This window comes from Rhopilema esculentum, chromosome 11, assembly GCF_057945365.1.
Source record: "Rhopilema esculentum isolate cy_ngs chromosome 11, ASM5794536v1, whole genome shotgun sequence".
NCBI lineage: Eukaryota > Metazoa > Cnidaria > Scyphozoa > Rhizostomeae > Rhizostomatidae > Rhopilema > Rhopilema esculentum.
In genome coordinates, this window is record NC_142825.1 from 12,154,436 (window position 1) to 12,170,886 (window position 16,451).

The 16,451-nt window shown below is 36.6% G+C and overlaps 2 protein-coding genes across 4 annotated transcripts in view; one reads left to right on the top strand and one right to left on the bottom strand.

The window, feature by feature from the left end:
• Positions 1–112: 112 nt before the first annotated feature.
• Positions 113–1,099, bottom strand: LOC135693801 (trace amine-associated receptor 9-like). Its single transcript, XM_065212373.2, has one exon. The coding sequence runs from the start codon at positions 1,097–1,099 to the stop codon at positions 113–115; it is 987 nt and encodes a 328-aa protein (XP_065068445.2).
• Positions 1,100–2,694: 1,595 nt separating this feature from the next.
• Positions 2,695–16,451, top strand: part of LOC135693794 (uncharacterized) — a 33,938-nt gene continuing 20,181 nt past the window's right edge. For 2 of the 3 annotated variants that reach the window (XM_065212365.2, XM_065212367.2), the window contains exons 1-10: positions 2,696–5,285; positions 6,887–7,049; positions 9,377–9,482; positions 9,812–9,926; positions 10,990–11,058; positions 12,124–12,339; positions 13,265–13,376; positions 14,304–14,476; positions 15,685–15,816; positions 15,981–16,136. In XM_065212365.2, coding sequence (XP_065068437.2) covers positions 5,186–5,285; positions 6,887–7,049; positions 9,377–9,482; positions 9,812–9,926; positions 10,990–11,058; positions 12,124–12,339; positions 13,265–13,376; positions 14,304–14,476; positions 15,685–15,816; positions 15,981–16,136 — 1,342 coding nt within the window. In that variant the 5' untranslated portion in view covers positions 2,696–5,185. Of the gene's footprint in view, positions 5,286–6,886; positions 7,050–9,376; positions 9,483–9,811; positions 9,927–10,989; positions 11,059–12,123; positions 12,340–13,264; positions 13,377–14,303; positions 14,477–15,684; positions 15,817–15,980; positions 16,137–16,451 lie in introns of all 3 variants that reach the window. The other variant, XM_065212366.2, reaches the window with a different exon arrangement.

Sequence of the window (16,451 nt, forward strand, 5' to 3'; positions counted from 1 at the left end):
TAAGGCCTTCGACACGGTACGCCGCGCAAAATTATTAGAAGACCTGCAAAAAATACTTCAACCCGACAAACTGCACATGATGTCCCTTTTGGTAAAGGGTGTAAACTATTTTTCATTGACGGATGACCGATGGCCTTCTTTTTCCGGATGATGGGATCGTTTCGGAGTTTTCCACCGCCATGAAACTCTTTAGGCAGAAAAAGCGACGGACCAATTTGCGCATTTCTTGCCCTATTGCGTCGCATCTGAACGAGTATACCACTGGATTGAGAGCACCGTTAAAGTATGATACAAAGGAACACCACGCGAATGCATAGCGGTACTCGTCAGCTATGTGCTTACCTTTGATGTTGTGGTATGCAAATATTAACATAAGTATTATCACCGGCGTCCAAGCGAATAAGTATAAGGCTATAACGGAGAATATTGATCTGTTGATTGCCCTCTCCATCGCCTCCGATGTTTGAACATTTCCTGCCTGCCTTACGGTCGCTTCTTGCGGCATTGATTCGTGCATATGTCGTATGTGATCACCAACGATTCTCAATATTCGTTTGCTGTGAACTGCAATGAATGTGAAGCAACTGCTAGCGACGACTGCAAAGGCAAGTGTGCTAACTACACGGACGAAGCGATCCTCGATGACGAACAGTGTAGCTATGAAAATGCCAACCAAGAAGGATGCTGCCGATGCCCGCTTGGAGTATGTGATACTCATGTGGCTTTGGTAAAGTGTTCCCTTAGCCACGTGAATGTAGCGGTCCCGTGATATTAAACATAAGAGAAAGAGACTTGAGCTGCAACTGCTTGCGTTGAAAAATGCAATTACTTTGTCGTAAGCGCAACTCGTAAACTGTTTAAATGTCACCTCAATGCAAAATGTAAGTTGCCCGAAAAACGCTGTTGTGAAATCGGACAAAGCCAGAGCAGACATAAAATAATATGTTGGCCTATGAAGCTTGGTGTTGTACCATACAAGGTACATGACAACTCCATTACCAATGAAAGATATCAGCGCAAGAATTATATTTCCAGAGAAATACAGTATACGTGTTGTATACGTGCCATTTAATGGTATTATGAACTTGAAGCACTCCATGGTCGTCTGTATGTTCTCTGTTCTCAAAGAGGCTAACTCTTTTACTCGGTGTCAAAAGCTGTTTGATCTCGCCATGTACGATGCTCCAGTTTTAGAGGTACTCAGAATAACTGTTGACAGCTTTCACGATCAGAATTTCTCTAAAATCCCAATAATATACCTGAAACGATATGAGGAAATAATTACAAGTTTATCGGAATCAGCCAGTCAGAAGTGTGATGCACAATCCCGCGCACCTGCTCTGCACGGCTTCAGCTGTTTCCAGCGCGAATTTCGTGAATATGCGCACTTGACTTCGAAAGTTCTTTGACGGAGGTGAATAGTTTTGCAGAGACACCCAAGACAAGTGCAATACAATTCTAACTATTTTTATAATTATATAACTTCATTATTAATGGAATATAAAAAAGCAAGTGCAATTTAAGGATTGCTCAAGATATTAGCCAATGGAAATTTGAAGCGTTTCTATGAGTTTCAAATGACCAGGTTTCAATCGGCGCTGATTTATATCAAACTCGCTAATCAAACAGCAAAAAGAGCACCTGTTTTTCTGTTTTTCTAAACCAGTTTATAAACAATCCAAAGCTCTCTATACATCCTGTTATCTGTTGGAAAAAACTTGTCTCTCCACTTCGTGTTCCTGATCTGACGGGTGTATATGTTAGCTATTTTTTGACCATGATAGTTTCCTCTTATAATTCAGCTAATTTAACCGCTTGTTTATGTTCTCAGTTTTAATTTTAAGGCAAAGGTGCAACAACAAAATTCGACACCGATTTATATTTAGATGAAGTTAGAAGCTTAAGATATAGAGTACCGAAGTGTGACGTCATCAAAAATATTTTTTTAGAATTTCATAAATTTGACCACATAATCTGAAAGAACGGCATAAAATACCTTTGCGAAATGCAAATGCGAAATCAGTTAGATATGCTCAAAATTGGGCGAGATATGGCCAATGGAAGGTTTAAAGTTTGCTAACGGATTACTGTTATTCTAGCCTGGTTCAGACCAAATCGCAGAGGTTTGATGGGGCAAGATTCTGTGCTCATGTGGCTATATCTCAGCCAAATTGTAATACCTTTAACTGATTTTGCAGATTTAGAAGTATTTCATGATACTCTTTCAGGTTATGGAAACAAATTTCAAAAATTCTAAAAATAGATTTTTATGACGTCATCACTTCGGTACTCTATACTAGGCGCAAAGTTTCTCAATGATTTTGGTGCAAACTTTGGTCTTGCTCTTTCGAAGACCTGTAAAATACTTTAACGGATTGATGCTATTAAGTAACCCCTTTAATGGTCTGCAAAAAGTGAAAAGCTGGCAACGAAGGCTTATTATCTACTTTTAACTAAGCATTTATTTAACTAAGCATTATAACTAAGCAAAACTGGCATAAGTGTATATATCAAATATAACTGATCCTTCCTCTCGATGTGAACGCACACATGGTTTCTACGCCTGGAGTTGCAGAGTGCTGGTGACTCCCCTCGAACTGGTTGAAAGTTTGGTCATGTCAGGGACTCGAACCGCAGACAGTTGGATATTAGTCTAGGACACTAACCGCCGAGTAATCGTCGCTTCTTGGTAAGCGCCGTCATAAGGATTCATCATACGCCTATTGGCAAAACCGACAATTTTTCTCGTGACCGAAATTTGTAAAATTAACAAAACCAGAAAATTAGCGACTTTCAGTTGATGACCTTTTAAAATCAATGGAATAGGATTGTATATTAGAAGATCAGCGGATACAATATTTGGTGGAAGCAGTCGTTATCTTTGTTTAGATTATTTGGTTAATCAATTTCAGAATTTAAACGTAAATTATTGTCTTTAATAAGACCCACAAAAAACCGGTCTTTGTAAATTCTACAGTAACGGTAGCAAGATACTAAACCCAACTTTGATTGTGATTCAGTCTTTTAAACGCACACCGTTTTAAACGCACACCGATTACCTGAGCCCCTTGTGTGTTTGTGGTGCAGATGATGAAGACAGCGAGCACTTTTTTCTGCACTGCCATTTGTTCCAAGCAATGCGGAACGAGCTCTTTGGTCGGCTTTTCTGAAATTCCTGGACTCAAAATTTCAAACGGAACGGAAATTTGTTAAATAATACTTTGTGGAAGTTCCGAATTAAATGTACTTGCCAATAGACTTCTTATGGAGGCCACACTTCAATTCATCAAAAACACTAAGAGATTCTTTCAATTGAAAAACACAACAGCAGCAACCCCTTTCTTTATTTTTTTCTTTTCTAGATCTACCTCTGAAACATGTGAATTAATTAAAAAATTTGTGTGTAAGTTTTTCTAGAGGTACTATACTTTTCCTGATTAAGTTTCTTTTTCTTCTTCTTCCTTTTTTGCGTTTATATTTAAATGTAATTGAAAATTGTAAATGTCACTCATAATAGAAATTAGATGACCTTTTGTCCTTCACTATTGTTTGTGGCATGTATTTGAGTAGCTTTGGTTGTACTTTGAAATTTTAAATGATTAAAGAAAGATTATTTGGTCAAATATTCGCGTTTAATTAGGCTTTGTGATTAGATTTAGGTTAATATTTGTTTATGTGTAAAGTTTCAAACATTTTTTTCCGTGTCCTACAACATTCTACGCTGGGTACCAGAACCAAAAAATTTCGAGTGCGGAAATTGAAATCCAAGCGGAGAGGTGGGGGAGCTTAGGAGGTCCTATTCTCCACTCCTATTATCTATTTCCGCGCTCGAATTTTTGTGCTTGTGGTACCTAGGGTAGTAAAATTCGCACTACCGATGACTAGTTCAGCCTAATTTTTAATGACTATTTTTCAAACAGTCAACAAAGTTTATTCGAGGATAATGCAACGTAACAAAATTTTTTGAAAATTAGAAAAACCAAACTGCCATTTTATATTTATGCTTTTGTGTAAAAAGAGATCTTTTATGACACTCAATTTTTGGAGAATTGGGTTACCAATGAAAAATTGCAGGGCTACTTTGGGGGCCAGTGGGTCATTTTTGCAGTCTGTACTGCTTGTGCCAGATGGGAAGGCCCGATGACAAGCTGTGCAATTTTAAAATCGCTGCAGCGTGCACAAAATACATAAATGTTGCATTTCTCTTTGCGTTCAAAACAAATCGATGAAAAGCAAGACATGTGAAAGCAGAAAAATGGTTTTTCGAAGAATCAGATTTTGGTTTCAAAAAATTAATTTCTTTATCGGCGTGGAAACAAATAATGAGAGACGATGTCTCCATTTTCCAATGTTCCAATGTATGATATATTATAAAACATGTTTTCCTAGTTATTTTTTCAATCTCTTTCCCCACATCCGCTATTCATCTACATTCAGATCAAGACAGTCAATGCCAGAGCATGTAGTCACTGTTGCCAATTTTAGCTTCCGTTGCACAGGAGCGGAGATGCTTCCTTTGTCTAAGACATGTAACCATCGTACGATAACCTGTTGTAGTCAATGGACCATTTACTGGCGTCTAGACTTTTTTCATGTACATCAGAACTATTCCTAAAATACACTACTACCAAATGGTAGCTGAGTTATCTACCCAGGGTGACTTTACCACCATTATTTGATAGATATACCCCATGAGTAGATTTTCGTTGATTGAGGCCTTGAAAATTTGAATCTATCGTGCATCGTAAGCTGCAGGTGACGGGGATTTTCCGCAATGCTTAGAAAACTTTAGTTTGTCGTAAAGGAATGCGATAAGACCATATACGCGTGCCTCCAGTTTCAATTACCTTGAGGCTAACATTCCGTAAAATGATAATCAAAGCAAGGTTGGCAAAACTGTCTAACAAGGATAATTACTGTTTCCAGTTATCAACAATAGGTATTGTAATGTAGAATAGGAAAGCGCAGCTCCGTTAATCTTATTAGCAGCATACCTAATCAAGCGAATGACCTCTGCAATGGTTCAATCGCGCCACCGGTACTCAATGAGCCGTTCACAATAAGCTTTCACAGTTACCTACAGTTTGTTCGTTTTTTGCTCGCGAGTTTGTTTTTACAAATTTTCCTGTCCACAAAATTGTTAAAACTGGATCTCCTAAAAAACCGTTGCTCTTCATGAAGAGCAATGATTAATTCAAAATCAGTGTTGTTCCTAACTGTGATCCTTGCAGGACTCCTTCAATCACACCACTGCGATGACGCCGTGCAACAAGTAGAGAAAACAGGTGAATTTGAATTTTATCTTATCAAATGTTTATGTTATTCATTTTACTGTGTAAAGTTTATTTGTTGCAGATGCACCGTTCCGAAGAATCATTTCCTTTCGTTAATTTTTCGCTTGCGGGTACATTTTACAGCAAAGTTTTGGTGTTTTCCCCTATAAGAAGTAAACTGAGTGCAACTTTAAGCCTGGGCTATAAAGGCTGTTAAAAACAAACATTTGCAAAAAAAATTTCCCTTCATGTGGCTTCTTCCTGTAAGCCTATTACTTTGTTTGCGACCTTCAAATAGACAGAATTTATTAACATTTCTTCTTGCTTTGGCTTGTTCGAGCAGGCCAGTGCTTCTACTAGATGTAAACATGTCTTTTTTCTGACATGTTCAACAAACCTTCCCCTTACCGATTTGTTTGGTATTTTGCGCTCTGGTCGACTATTCTTTTTCGAATCAAGTTCAGTAGAGTATATGAACCAGCTGTCAAACATACCTCGCTTATGTTCTTTCTTTTTTGAGAGTGGTTTCTGGTCCCATGTTTGCAGGCAGTCTTAAAGGAGGTAGTCTCTTTTGCAATATAATTTTTTTATTTGGGTATATCAGTTGGGGCTGGATCTCTCTACCTCAGCACATAAGAAATGTTCAATCTATCAATGAGTTTAAGAAAGAAATTAAAAGCTGGATGAAATTGACTGCACATGCAGATTATGTAGGACGGTCGTTCCACAACTTGGATTTTTGTCGCATCCATCTAGACTTTCGGTTTTAAAATAGCTCAGATTTTGAGACCATTACGTTTTATGTACGTCTGATATAATACCACTATGTTAAGATCTAAAGCCTAGCCTAGTACGATCTCCACATTTTCTCGGGTTAGTTGAATGCTCATTCTCTATCGTTATCCAGTCGCCTTAAATTTTTGACTGTCGCAACACAATAAGAGCGAGCATCGTATTTCCTTGGATCAAGGTTTTCTCGAAAAATCGCTTCTATTTTAGCAAATCTTTGCTTCATTGGTACAAAAAGCCACACCAACAAAAAGCATACACACCCAATATTATTTTCTTATCCTACACCTTTTGGCATAATAAAGTTGTGAAGGCGCTTTTCACATGAATACAACATCTATTTTAAAGCTTATTTTACATTTTGAATTAAAATCTACCAGTTCTTCGTTCGGTTTAGAGATTAACTCGCAATTAAGAATATTTTAGGGGCAGGTCGTCAAAATCTTTAGTCAGAATCATTAGAAATTTTTCCAACATTCTTACTAACAAAGGTGATTTTCAGCCGACCTCTGTCACAGTGTCTTTTAAAGCGAGGCAAGAAGATTCCCCTACACTAGGATAGACTTCGACGCCTGCGACTGCAGCTTTGCAGTTAAAAAACATTAGATTCCGAAGAAACTGAAATTATGATTAAGTCAAGACTTTAGGCCTCTACTATAGGGCCAGTAACAAAATAGTATGTTGGCTCTCACCACTCAAAAAGCAAGAACAATTTGGAAATGTTTCTTCACCTCATCAGTGTGCAAGTTGCATAAATTTTTTTCTGTTTTGCGATGTTACCAAATAATCGCCACTTAGATGAGATTCGTACTTTTGCATTTTAGGCAGCGAGGGTGATGAGTACAAGGTAGTAACATTCACAGGTGCAGAAAAAGATTCTGGAACAAAGTCAAAAGTTTATGTTGTGTTATATGGGGATGATGGAAAAACGGAGGAAAAGGAACTCCAAATTGATAGCTCCAATAAAGATGCTTTTGCTGCTGGAAAGTAAGTGAAATTAAACAGTCAGGGACCCTGGGAGAGGGCTGAGGGGGAAATAGTCTCCCCAAATAATTTCCAAAATGTACTTTTAACCATACAAAAAGTCAACCTGTTCTTGCTTTTAAACTTGTTTAGCCCCTCCCCAACGTTTTAGGCCCTTTAATCCGTATTATGCTCCGCGGTCTTTGATCGTATATGAATGTAGTGTACTGAATGAAATTTTTTGTGTGCTGCTTGTAGGGCCTTGCTAAGGGACAGGCACGGAAAGGTCTCGGGGGCTTCAGGTCTGTGGACCTTTATGATCTTTATTAGAGTCTGGTCGGGTAGAAAACGTAGCTTGAAACGAAGACAAATAATGGAACTCTCAAGAAGGGTCTACGTGAATCTGGAGGTCGATTATGAATTAAATACAGTGAAATAAACTTGTGTCACAAAATTATTGGTCAATAATTCCGGCAAATAAATTACCACAATAACAATTGTACGCTTTGATTTGACACGAGATTGATGCTTCAACGGATAAACCTTGACAAATCTTTGTAGTGCCTTCAAAATCAGATTTGATAATTGTAAAATTTCATCAAAGTTGTAGCTTTTTATCAAAGAACGCTCACAGTTGCACCAAAGCTTGTCAAAGTTTCAACTAAATCAAGATTCTAAGAAAAATTTCACTGGGTGTTTTACACAATTTTGCAGTTTCAACTCGAAGTTATCAATGAAAATCTGAAAGTCGTGCTTCTTTTGTATTCATTGAAAATTTGAAAACTTGGAAATTGTGTAGAAAACCCAGTGAAATGTTTCTTAGAATCTTGGTTTTAGTTGAAAGTTTGACAAGCTTTACTGCATCTGTGAACGTTCTTTGATAAAAAGTTACAACTTTGATGAAATTTTCTGATCATTAACTTTGGCGGTAAATGCACACCATACATTCCATAATGCTTGCACCCAGCGTGCCATGATGTTTAGCTCCAAAGCAGATTATTTGTATCAATACTATTCACCTGTCCTTTTCACAGCTAAAAACGTGGTTTGTTGTTTCTAATCAAAGTTTGAATCTTCTTTTAGCACCATATCCGACATAGCAGCTTTTTCTGATGCCTCAAATAAATCAAGATGCAAGACCAATGTTTCAAAAACGCCATTGGTGTTGCATCGCTCTGCCGTCTCAAGCTGCACGTAGAGCAGGGACCGAGGAAGCGAGGGGCGGGGGTCTGAGGGAATTAAACCCCCAAAGTATTTCAAAAATGTACTTATAACCATACAAAAATATCCCTGCTCTTGGTTTTTAGCATGTTTAGCCCCCCCTCCCTAAAACTTTTTAGCCCCCCTCAATCTGTAATATTCTCCGTGGCTCTTGACAATATGTTATGCAATAGTAATTTATATAAAGAATCTGCAAATAAAATATATTGTAAGATGCTTCCTTCATCTCAATAGCCAATAAAATTGTTTTTAAATGTACCGTCAGGTAGATAAAAATACAAGTCAGTTTAGAAAAGGCGTTCCAGAACCCGAAATGGTGCTTAGGCTTTTTTGTTCATCTTTCTAAGTTGTACATTGTTAACCTTACCGTCAATTTGAACGACCTTTTTTTTTTAATGAATAGTTTTTTCAAGTACCCTAAGCATTCTAGATCGCAATTATACATACTTGAGACTCATAGCACAGTTGCTTAACATTGAAAAACGTTATTTTTAATCAAATATTACTAGACGTTCTAAAGCCTCCGTCAATACGCATGGCTGCAAAACTATCAATGTTTGCAAAAAGACTCATGATTCATCCATAGGGCATAGGCCAAGACAGGTACATTAATGTCAGGCTATCAGCATAGGCGTCAAATCTTGATTGGCTGCGAAAGGAATCGCCAAAGCGGGAATCCCCATCGATTTGAACCAATCAAATTGCGAGAAATGACAAATTTTAGAATTTTGACCACCCCTTCTTCAAAAAAGTCCTGATGCTAGGATTCTTGGAGAAATTTGCTTCAATTTTGCAGAAATGTCGAGGAGGCCTGTGGGCACATTTCCAGTGTTGGCTTTTTTGCGATCTCGTTTTAAATAGGCCAAGACAGGTACATTAATGCCAGGCTATCCTAATTGTGCGCATTTCTCATTTGATGCAAAATTCTTCTTATCTTGAAAAAGGCATCGAACAATAATGACAATGCACTGAAAATATTCGACTATATTCACTTTTAAAAGAAGCATATGAAAAGATTACACTGACACGAGCTTCAAAAATCTTCACTTACACATTTCATACAGATTCAAGATTGGTTTCAAGTTATTCTTATAACTAAATCTTATCAATTTCTCATTTTTGCTTTTCAGAACTGATATATTTCGACTACTAGTTGGAGAAAAAATAGGAAAAATTAACAAGATACAAGTTAGGACAGATGGCACTGGAGAAGATCCTAGCTGGCTTTTAAAAGAGGTAGATTATTTTTTCTTAGTTATTGTTTGTGATCCAATTAAACATCATCAAAACGTTTAAAACATTTGCATAAGATTATTGCAGCTTAACTCTACGGATCACCGCAGCTTTTTCTTATTAGCATGAGTTGCGAGCTTCTAAGATAAGAAAAAATGATGTATTCGATGGCTTGAAAGACATTCTCAGCAACAAAATAACTTTTAAACGACTGATTTAAAAGATGGCTCTTGAGAAATTTTCGCAGCAACGATATATTCTCCATATTCCTGTGGTATATCAACTTTGCAAAGTTCGCATTGAATCATTTTGAACTTTTCGTTTATTTGTAGGTTGATGTTATCGACCCAAAAAATACCACGTTTAAGTTTCCCTATGGGAATTGGATCGGGATCGATACAGCAAAAACCAATGCGCCAGTTGTATTGAAAGCAGCGGCAGATAAAGGTTCGTAAAGTCGTCGTTTGGTTAATCAAGTGGAAACCTAATAGATTTAAACTATCGCCTAAATAGCCGATAATGAAAAGTTTTTCGAGACCCCGTTCACACTACTCCGGATTCCAATGAAAACGGATAAAAAAGTATCCGTTTTCACCTTGCGTTCATATTGCTCCGCTGCGAAATCGGAGACTTTTGAAAACGCACTTTGAAAACGGAGACTTTTGAAAACGGAGATTTTCGAAAACGCAAAACGCAGTGTGAACACCGAAAACGGATGCTTTGGAAAACGGTAACAACAACAACAACAACGGCGCAGCAAGATGCTTAGACCACGCTAATTTGAACAACTTCTCTTAACATGGTTGATTCACTCGAAGTTAGTACACTACTCGGAGGAATATTAGTGACAGTGAGGTGTTTGAAAAGTTTTTTAGTAGTCGCAAGGTCTGTAAACCAGTTCGTGGCGTTTTCCTTTTTATCCAGGGCGGAGCAATGTGAACGCTTCATCGTTTTCACGCCGTTATCAAATGTATCCGGAGCAGTGTGAACAGGTAAAACGGATCGATATGAAAAATACGGAGCAATGTGAACATAGCTTAAGTGAACAAAATTTTGATCGAATAAAAAAAGATTCCTTTATCTGCAAGTCTAAACACTGGATTTCAAATGTATTATCATATCTTCAAAGAAATTATCATTTTCATTCCGTAAAATAAATGCGTTGAAAATCCTCGATTTTAATCAAATTTAATCTTACCTGAGTCAAATTTTATTTCAAAGTAGTTATTTTTTATTGAATACCTATATTGTATTACCATTTACGCTATAGAAAGGTGCTTAAAATTCCTAATAAAAATTTTTTGGAACATCATCGAGCAATATATTTTGCATCGTTCTCCCTTCAGCCAATGTTTTCCGAAGTCATTGCACATTGAGTATTTTTAGGTAAAACATGTGCTTTGTCTTTCTGAAATGTGATCCGTTGAACCTAGGATATGCTACAGTATAACTGGAAACAAAAATCATCCTTCTTCAGTTTAGCATGAATTAATAACATATTTTTCTCAAGGTCTTGCAAGATCTCAAAGCAGGCGATCAGTAGACGACGCTAAAGTGAGAAAAAGACGAGGAAAAGAAGGTTCGTGTTTTAAATGTTCCACCCAGTATAATGGATGGGAACGAACATTTCTTTATTTCACGAAGAGGATCTGTCACAAATAACATTACTTTGAACCACTCAAACCTATGCTTGCCATTTTAGCTGTAACAGCAGCTACTTTTGTTTACTCAACTCTCAGCATAACGTCTCAAACCATTTTCATCAAATTTTTATCTTGGTCGTTTTCTTTCTCTCAAGCCATCAATTCAAACCATAAAAATTCTGTAAATTCATTCCCTTCTTTTCTTCATCGAACATGGTCATATCTTTATATCATCCATTCTCTCGTATTAAAGCCAACCATCACGTCTTCTAATTGGTGTTTTCACTCCTTACCTTGCTTCTTGACGAATCTATTTTAGTATTTTTAGCTATACTGCTCTATACTCAGAGCCATGTCTTTCATTCTCAACACATCTAAAGTAGAACAGATCTTCCATAATCCAATTAAATTTTTGGCACCGCAATATTAGAAGATTGCTCGGAAACATAGCAAAATGAAACCTTTTTCATCCGATCCACTTTACAGTTCAAATGTCAGTCCAAAGCTAGAAATATTTAAAGTATCTGCAAAATTATGTATTTTAAATATTTTTTGAATAATATTTAACTACTGAAAGCGTCAGATTTGATTTCTTGGCCATTCTATTGCTTCAGTGAAACTTCGTTATGCCTTTACTTGTACCAAACTCTGTATTCTGTATAAAAATCACTTTTAGCTAACAGCAAACTATCAACTACACTCGTAAATTTTGCATAATTTGCATAAGTTATCTTATCAAATATCAATCTGATAAAGGAAAGTTTATCAATTATCACAGTTCGTGTCAGAATATATATCTGGACGACAGCATTTGCTAATATTGAATGTAAACATATGCCAAACTAGCCAGGGGAAATTCCTTCACAAAGTTTTAGGTAAGTCCAAGAATTCAAATCGAAGCGATAAGATCTAATTTTAGTAAAAGTTTACAGGATCTTTTTGTTGTGTCTTCATTTTTTAACAAATATTTTGATTTAATCCAGGCTTATTTTTTTCTTTAGATTTCATTCCTGGTCTTACACTGCAAGTCTTCAAGAAAATTGATGGTTATATGGTAAAGGATCTGCTCAACACTTCTAAATATCCTAATTCTCCAGATGATACCAAACAGCTAAGCGACTTCACTGAACGTGAGGGCCTCCCCGATGAAAGCTATGGGTCAAAGATTTTTGGTTACTTTAAACCACCTCAGGATGGCGCATACACATTCTATCTTTGTAAGTTGCTTTTCTCGAAACATACTTTTCTTTGCCTATTTGTATCAGGATTTCCAAAGAATGGTATGATGTACACGGAATCTTGGCGTTTGTCATATTCAAAACTTCTAAAACGTTCGACAGTTTTTATAACAGAGGTTTGTAGTAGGTATTTTCTTAAAAGCAAAAGCTTTTCCTAAGTATGTATATGCGTTTTTCAAAAGTCTTCTATCATGTAAACTGCGCCTTGATTCAGACAGCGTTTTTGTTTTCTTCAACCTTGATAACAAGTGGTTCAGAAAGTATAAAATAATCTGGCAATACTGTTATCTTCTAGATCATTTAGAACATTATAGATTGACAGAATTTGTTTTGCAACTTTTACTGGTCATCATTGCCAAAACATATTACCATGAAAATAAACTTGCTGGAGCAGGCTTTATCGCCCAATAATTGGTTCACGTTAACTTCCATAGCTATCATAGCATCATAATGCTCAAAGGGCACACACTGGGATGAAAAGTGCGCACCGGAGAGTTTTTACACAATCTTTATCTTTCATTATCCTTGGAAAGGTGCCATTAAGATTGGAAAAATGAAAATAATCTAAAAAATTTGACATTTCAATATAGAAAGTGTTGTCCAAATTCTGGATGTGGTATCTAAATTACATTTCTTAAATTGAGCCAGTTGAGGGCAATTTTTTTAAATTTTATTTAATCTCGAGGCAACCTTTTGAGTGCAAAATTCATAATCTGTTTTTTAATTTGACCTGCCAAACACAGATTATCATGTTCAAGCAATGGTATCTCGTGCAAAGACGTCAAATGATGATGTCAAGCGCGTTAGAGCTACGCTGCCAAATTTGAGAGAATTTTGAACTCAATTTTCTCTTTAACAAGTTGTGCTTAAAGTATATCTTAAGCTTTTTTGTTTTGATTTTTAGCGAGTAATGCCGAGGGGCAATTCTTTATCAGTACTGACGAATCTCCATCTAACCTGCGAAAAGTGTGCGAAACCATCGGAAGACAAATCGTAAAGGAAGACCAATATGATAAGTATGAATGAATATTCCTTACAACTTCTCTACTGTGTTTATTGCATCAAGTCTCGTTTCGTTGGAAACTAAATACTAAAACAATCGAAGTTTCTTTCAAGAATAGTAGCTATTATTATACAATGCTCTCCATATTACATGGTATCAGTATATTTCGTGGTACATTATGCTTTCTTAAACATTGAAGGGGATAAATTCTTGTTTCAATGGCATTTGTTTCTAGAAGCAATAGTCTTTGCATAGCTAGAAAAACCAGGAACTCTTCGCGTGCCAACCTTGTGCTAAAACTCATCTTTACTCCTACCCGGAGCTTTTAAATTTTACTTCATTCTTACTTCCCTACCTATTTACTTTGCTTACGTTTCTTGCAAATATTACTTGATGAAAATTCATATTTCATTGTTAGACGAATCATTTATTCTATATTTCACATAATTTTCGAGCAAAAAAATTTGATTTTGGTCTTGTTTAAAGAGAGTATTTAAAATCAATATTTTATTTAAATTTTTGGTTATAATGGAAGTTTAAAGAACTTTCGTTTTGTTACCACTTTCTCGCTACTTCATTGGCTGTGTAACATGAAATCCTATTTAAAATTCGTAGAGGATGCTCGTAAGTTGCGTTTTTTGAACCAGTAAATGCTTATTTATGATTCAAGCATTCGTTGAAAATAAGGCATCGAATAGATAGTTGGAATGTCCGTGGTTAGGTAGTATCAAAATCGAAGTAATTTGCCATTTCCGTAGAACGTACTTCTTTAGTCAGAATTGAATTGTTATCTTCATCTGTGCTAGTTTATGGGTAGCAGCGAATGACCTTGCTGTTGGAAAATCACCAACTTGATGCTAAAAACATGATCATGAAAATAATGAGCCCGTGTTTTATCAGCTCTCCGCAAAATGGTATGTTAAAATATTTCTTTTCACAGGTATCCAAATCAGAAGTCCAGTCCTGTAACATTGAAGAAAGAAAAAATGTATTACATAATGGGTTTGCACAAACAATTATATGGACACCATCATTTTAAAGTTGGAGTTTCGCTGCCAAGTGGACAGAAGCTACTCCCAATTTCATCTTCATATGTTTGGACTAAAGCAAATGGTAAATATTAAAGACAGAACTTAAGCCCTGGCCAATCGAATTTGATTTCCATCAAACAGTTCGTAAAACATCGCTCTTGTTATCATGTTTGATCAACAAAATTGCGTTAATTTGGCCAGCTTATTTACTTGTCTTGCATGCAAAATTCGGTAAAGGAAAGCATTCAACGTAGGAAGCTGTTGGGCAGCATTTAACTATATTTTATATGTTTTGACAAATATATTTTGACAATTATTTGATTCGTTTGGTCAGGTCATAAAACATCGTCCAGCAATGTTGGTACAACAATGTTGTGTTCTGTTTGACGGATGTTTGAATTTGGGTTTGGAAAAAGCTAACATTTGAGTATACTTGAGCTTTTCGTCTGACACTCTTCGAAGTACAAAACGTCAGAACAAGATCGAAAACTCTACGCTAGGAAATATATATATACCCAGTTGTGGATCGAAATAGGCCAATCAGAAACGCGAGCACATGACTGTTAAGGTTGCCCAATCAGTGCCAATTGTTAATTGAGAATGTTACCAATGGACTCTTAAGGTAAAAACGAAATCCTTTTGTCTACACAATAGCGGTTTTTTCGTGCTTATGTAGATAGATTCAAAAACTGCTAGGTGAAACGACGATCAGGCTTTATCAATAATCCGAAACATGTCACCATTATAATTTTGTACAATCAGGGCTTTCAAGTAGAATATGCAATTCTGCTATAGGGCAACATTTACTGTTACACAGATTGTGCAAAAAAGTAAAACTATAAAAAGTATACTCAAATGTTTGCTTTTTCCAAAGCCATTTTCATGTTTTGTACCACCAAAAGGTTGTTTGGATGTTTGAATTGTTTGGCCAGGCCTCTAGAGCTTAGTTAACAATTTTCTGGCGACACAGAACTTGAAAATGGCTTTGAAAAAAGCAAACATTTCACAACAAACTACTGAAAGCTTTTTCGTCAGACAATCCTCAGAGTACAAAACGTCAAAATAAAGGTCCGAAAGAACAAGATGGAGAATACCCAGTTGAGTATCGGAATAGAGCTTAGTTACAATCCTGGACAGACAATATGTAGAATTCGCAAGCTTTTTCCTACTGTATAGTTACCGTCTCTGCTTTTAATTGTTATATCATTTGATACAGTATATTGTAATGTATTTTTGAGTTTTTCTGGTGTAACAAGTCACTTAATAGATGGACCTCTTGTTTTGTTGTAGCTGATGCCTCCGCAAATGCTGCTGCTGCAGCGGCTGCTGGAGCAGGGGCTGGGACAGGGGCTGGAGCCGGTGCTGAAGCCAAGCCCACCAAAAACCCCATAGAGGCCGCTGAAAAGGCAGCTGGAGCAGCGGGTAAGTTGTATAATTCAACTGTAGGTTATTAGTTGATAGCTTTAAGTATTGAGATGTCTGGCTACATTGTGAGAAATGCCTTGAGTTTTTACCTGTTAAAGTACATTGCTCTCACTATGTTAAAACATATTCTAGCATGAGTCGAAATGGTCTAATTATTTTAGGGAAAGAGGCTGGAACTGATGCTGGCCAAAAGGCCGGACAGGATGCGGGTAAAAAGGCTGGGCAGCAAGCCGGCGAAGAGGCTGGGAAGGAGGCTGGACTGAAAGCTGCCGCAGACGCTCTTGGAATTCCATTGGACGAGTTAAAAGCAAGGAAAAGTAAGTTAGATAACTTATTTCTCCATGAACAGAGGCATTGTGGCTGTTATAATTGGCTGGTATATATTAAACTTTTTGTTGATCTGAAACATGTATATCAACATTTGACTTTTGTTCTTATATTCTTATATATATATTCTTATATTTATTCTTATTCTATCTTTCATACTACAACTGGATCTATATTTCAAGATGAATTTTCGACGCTTCAACTTACAATCTAAATTTCTGTTAAACTAGCACTGTTTGTTTTTGCACAATAGGCTTCAAGTTTAAAAACAGTGAAAGTACATTGCTGTCTCCTAGCACAGCTTA

Coding starts and splice junctions, on each gene's coding strand:
- LOC135693801 (XM_065212373.2), bottom strand. CDS start 1,099: ATGGAGTGCTTCAAGTTCATAATACCATTAAATGGCACGTATACAACA.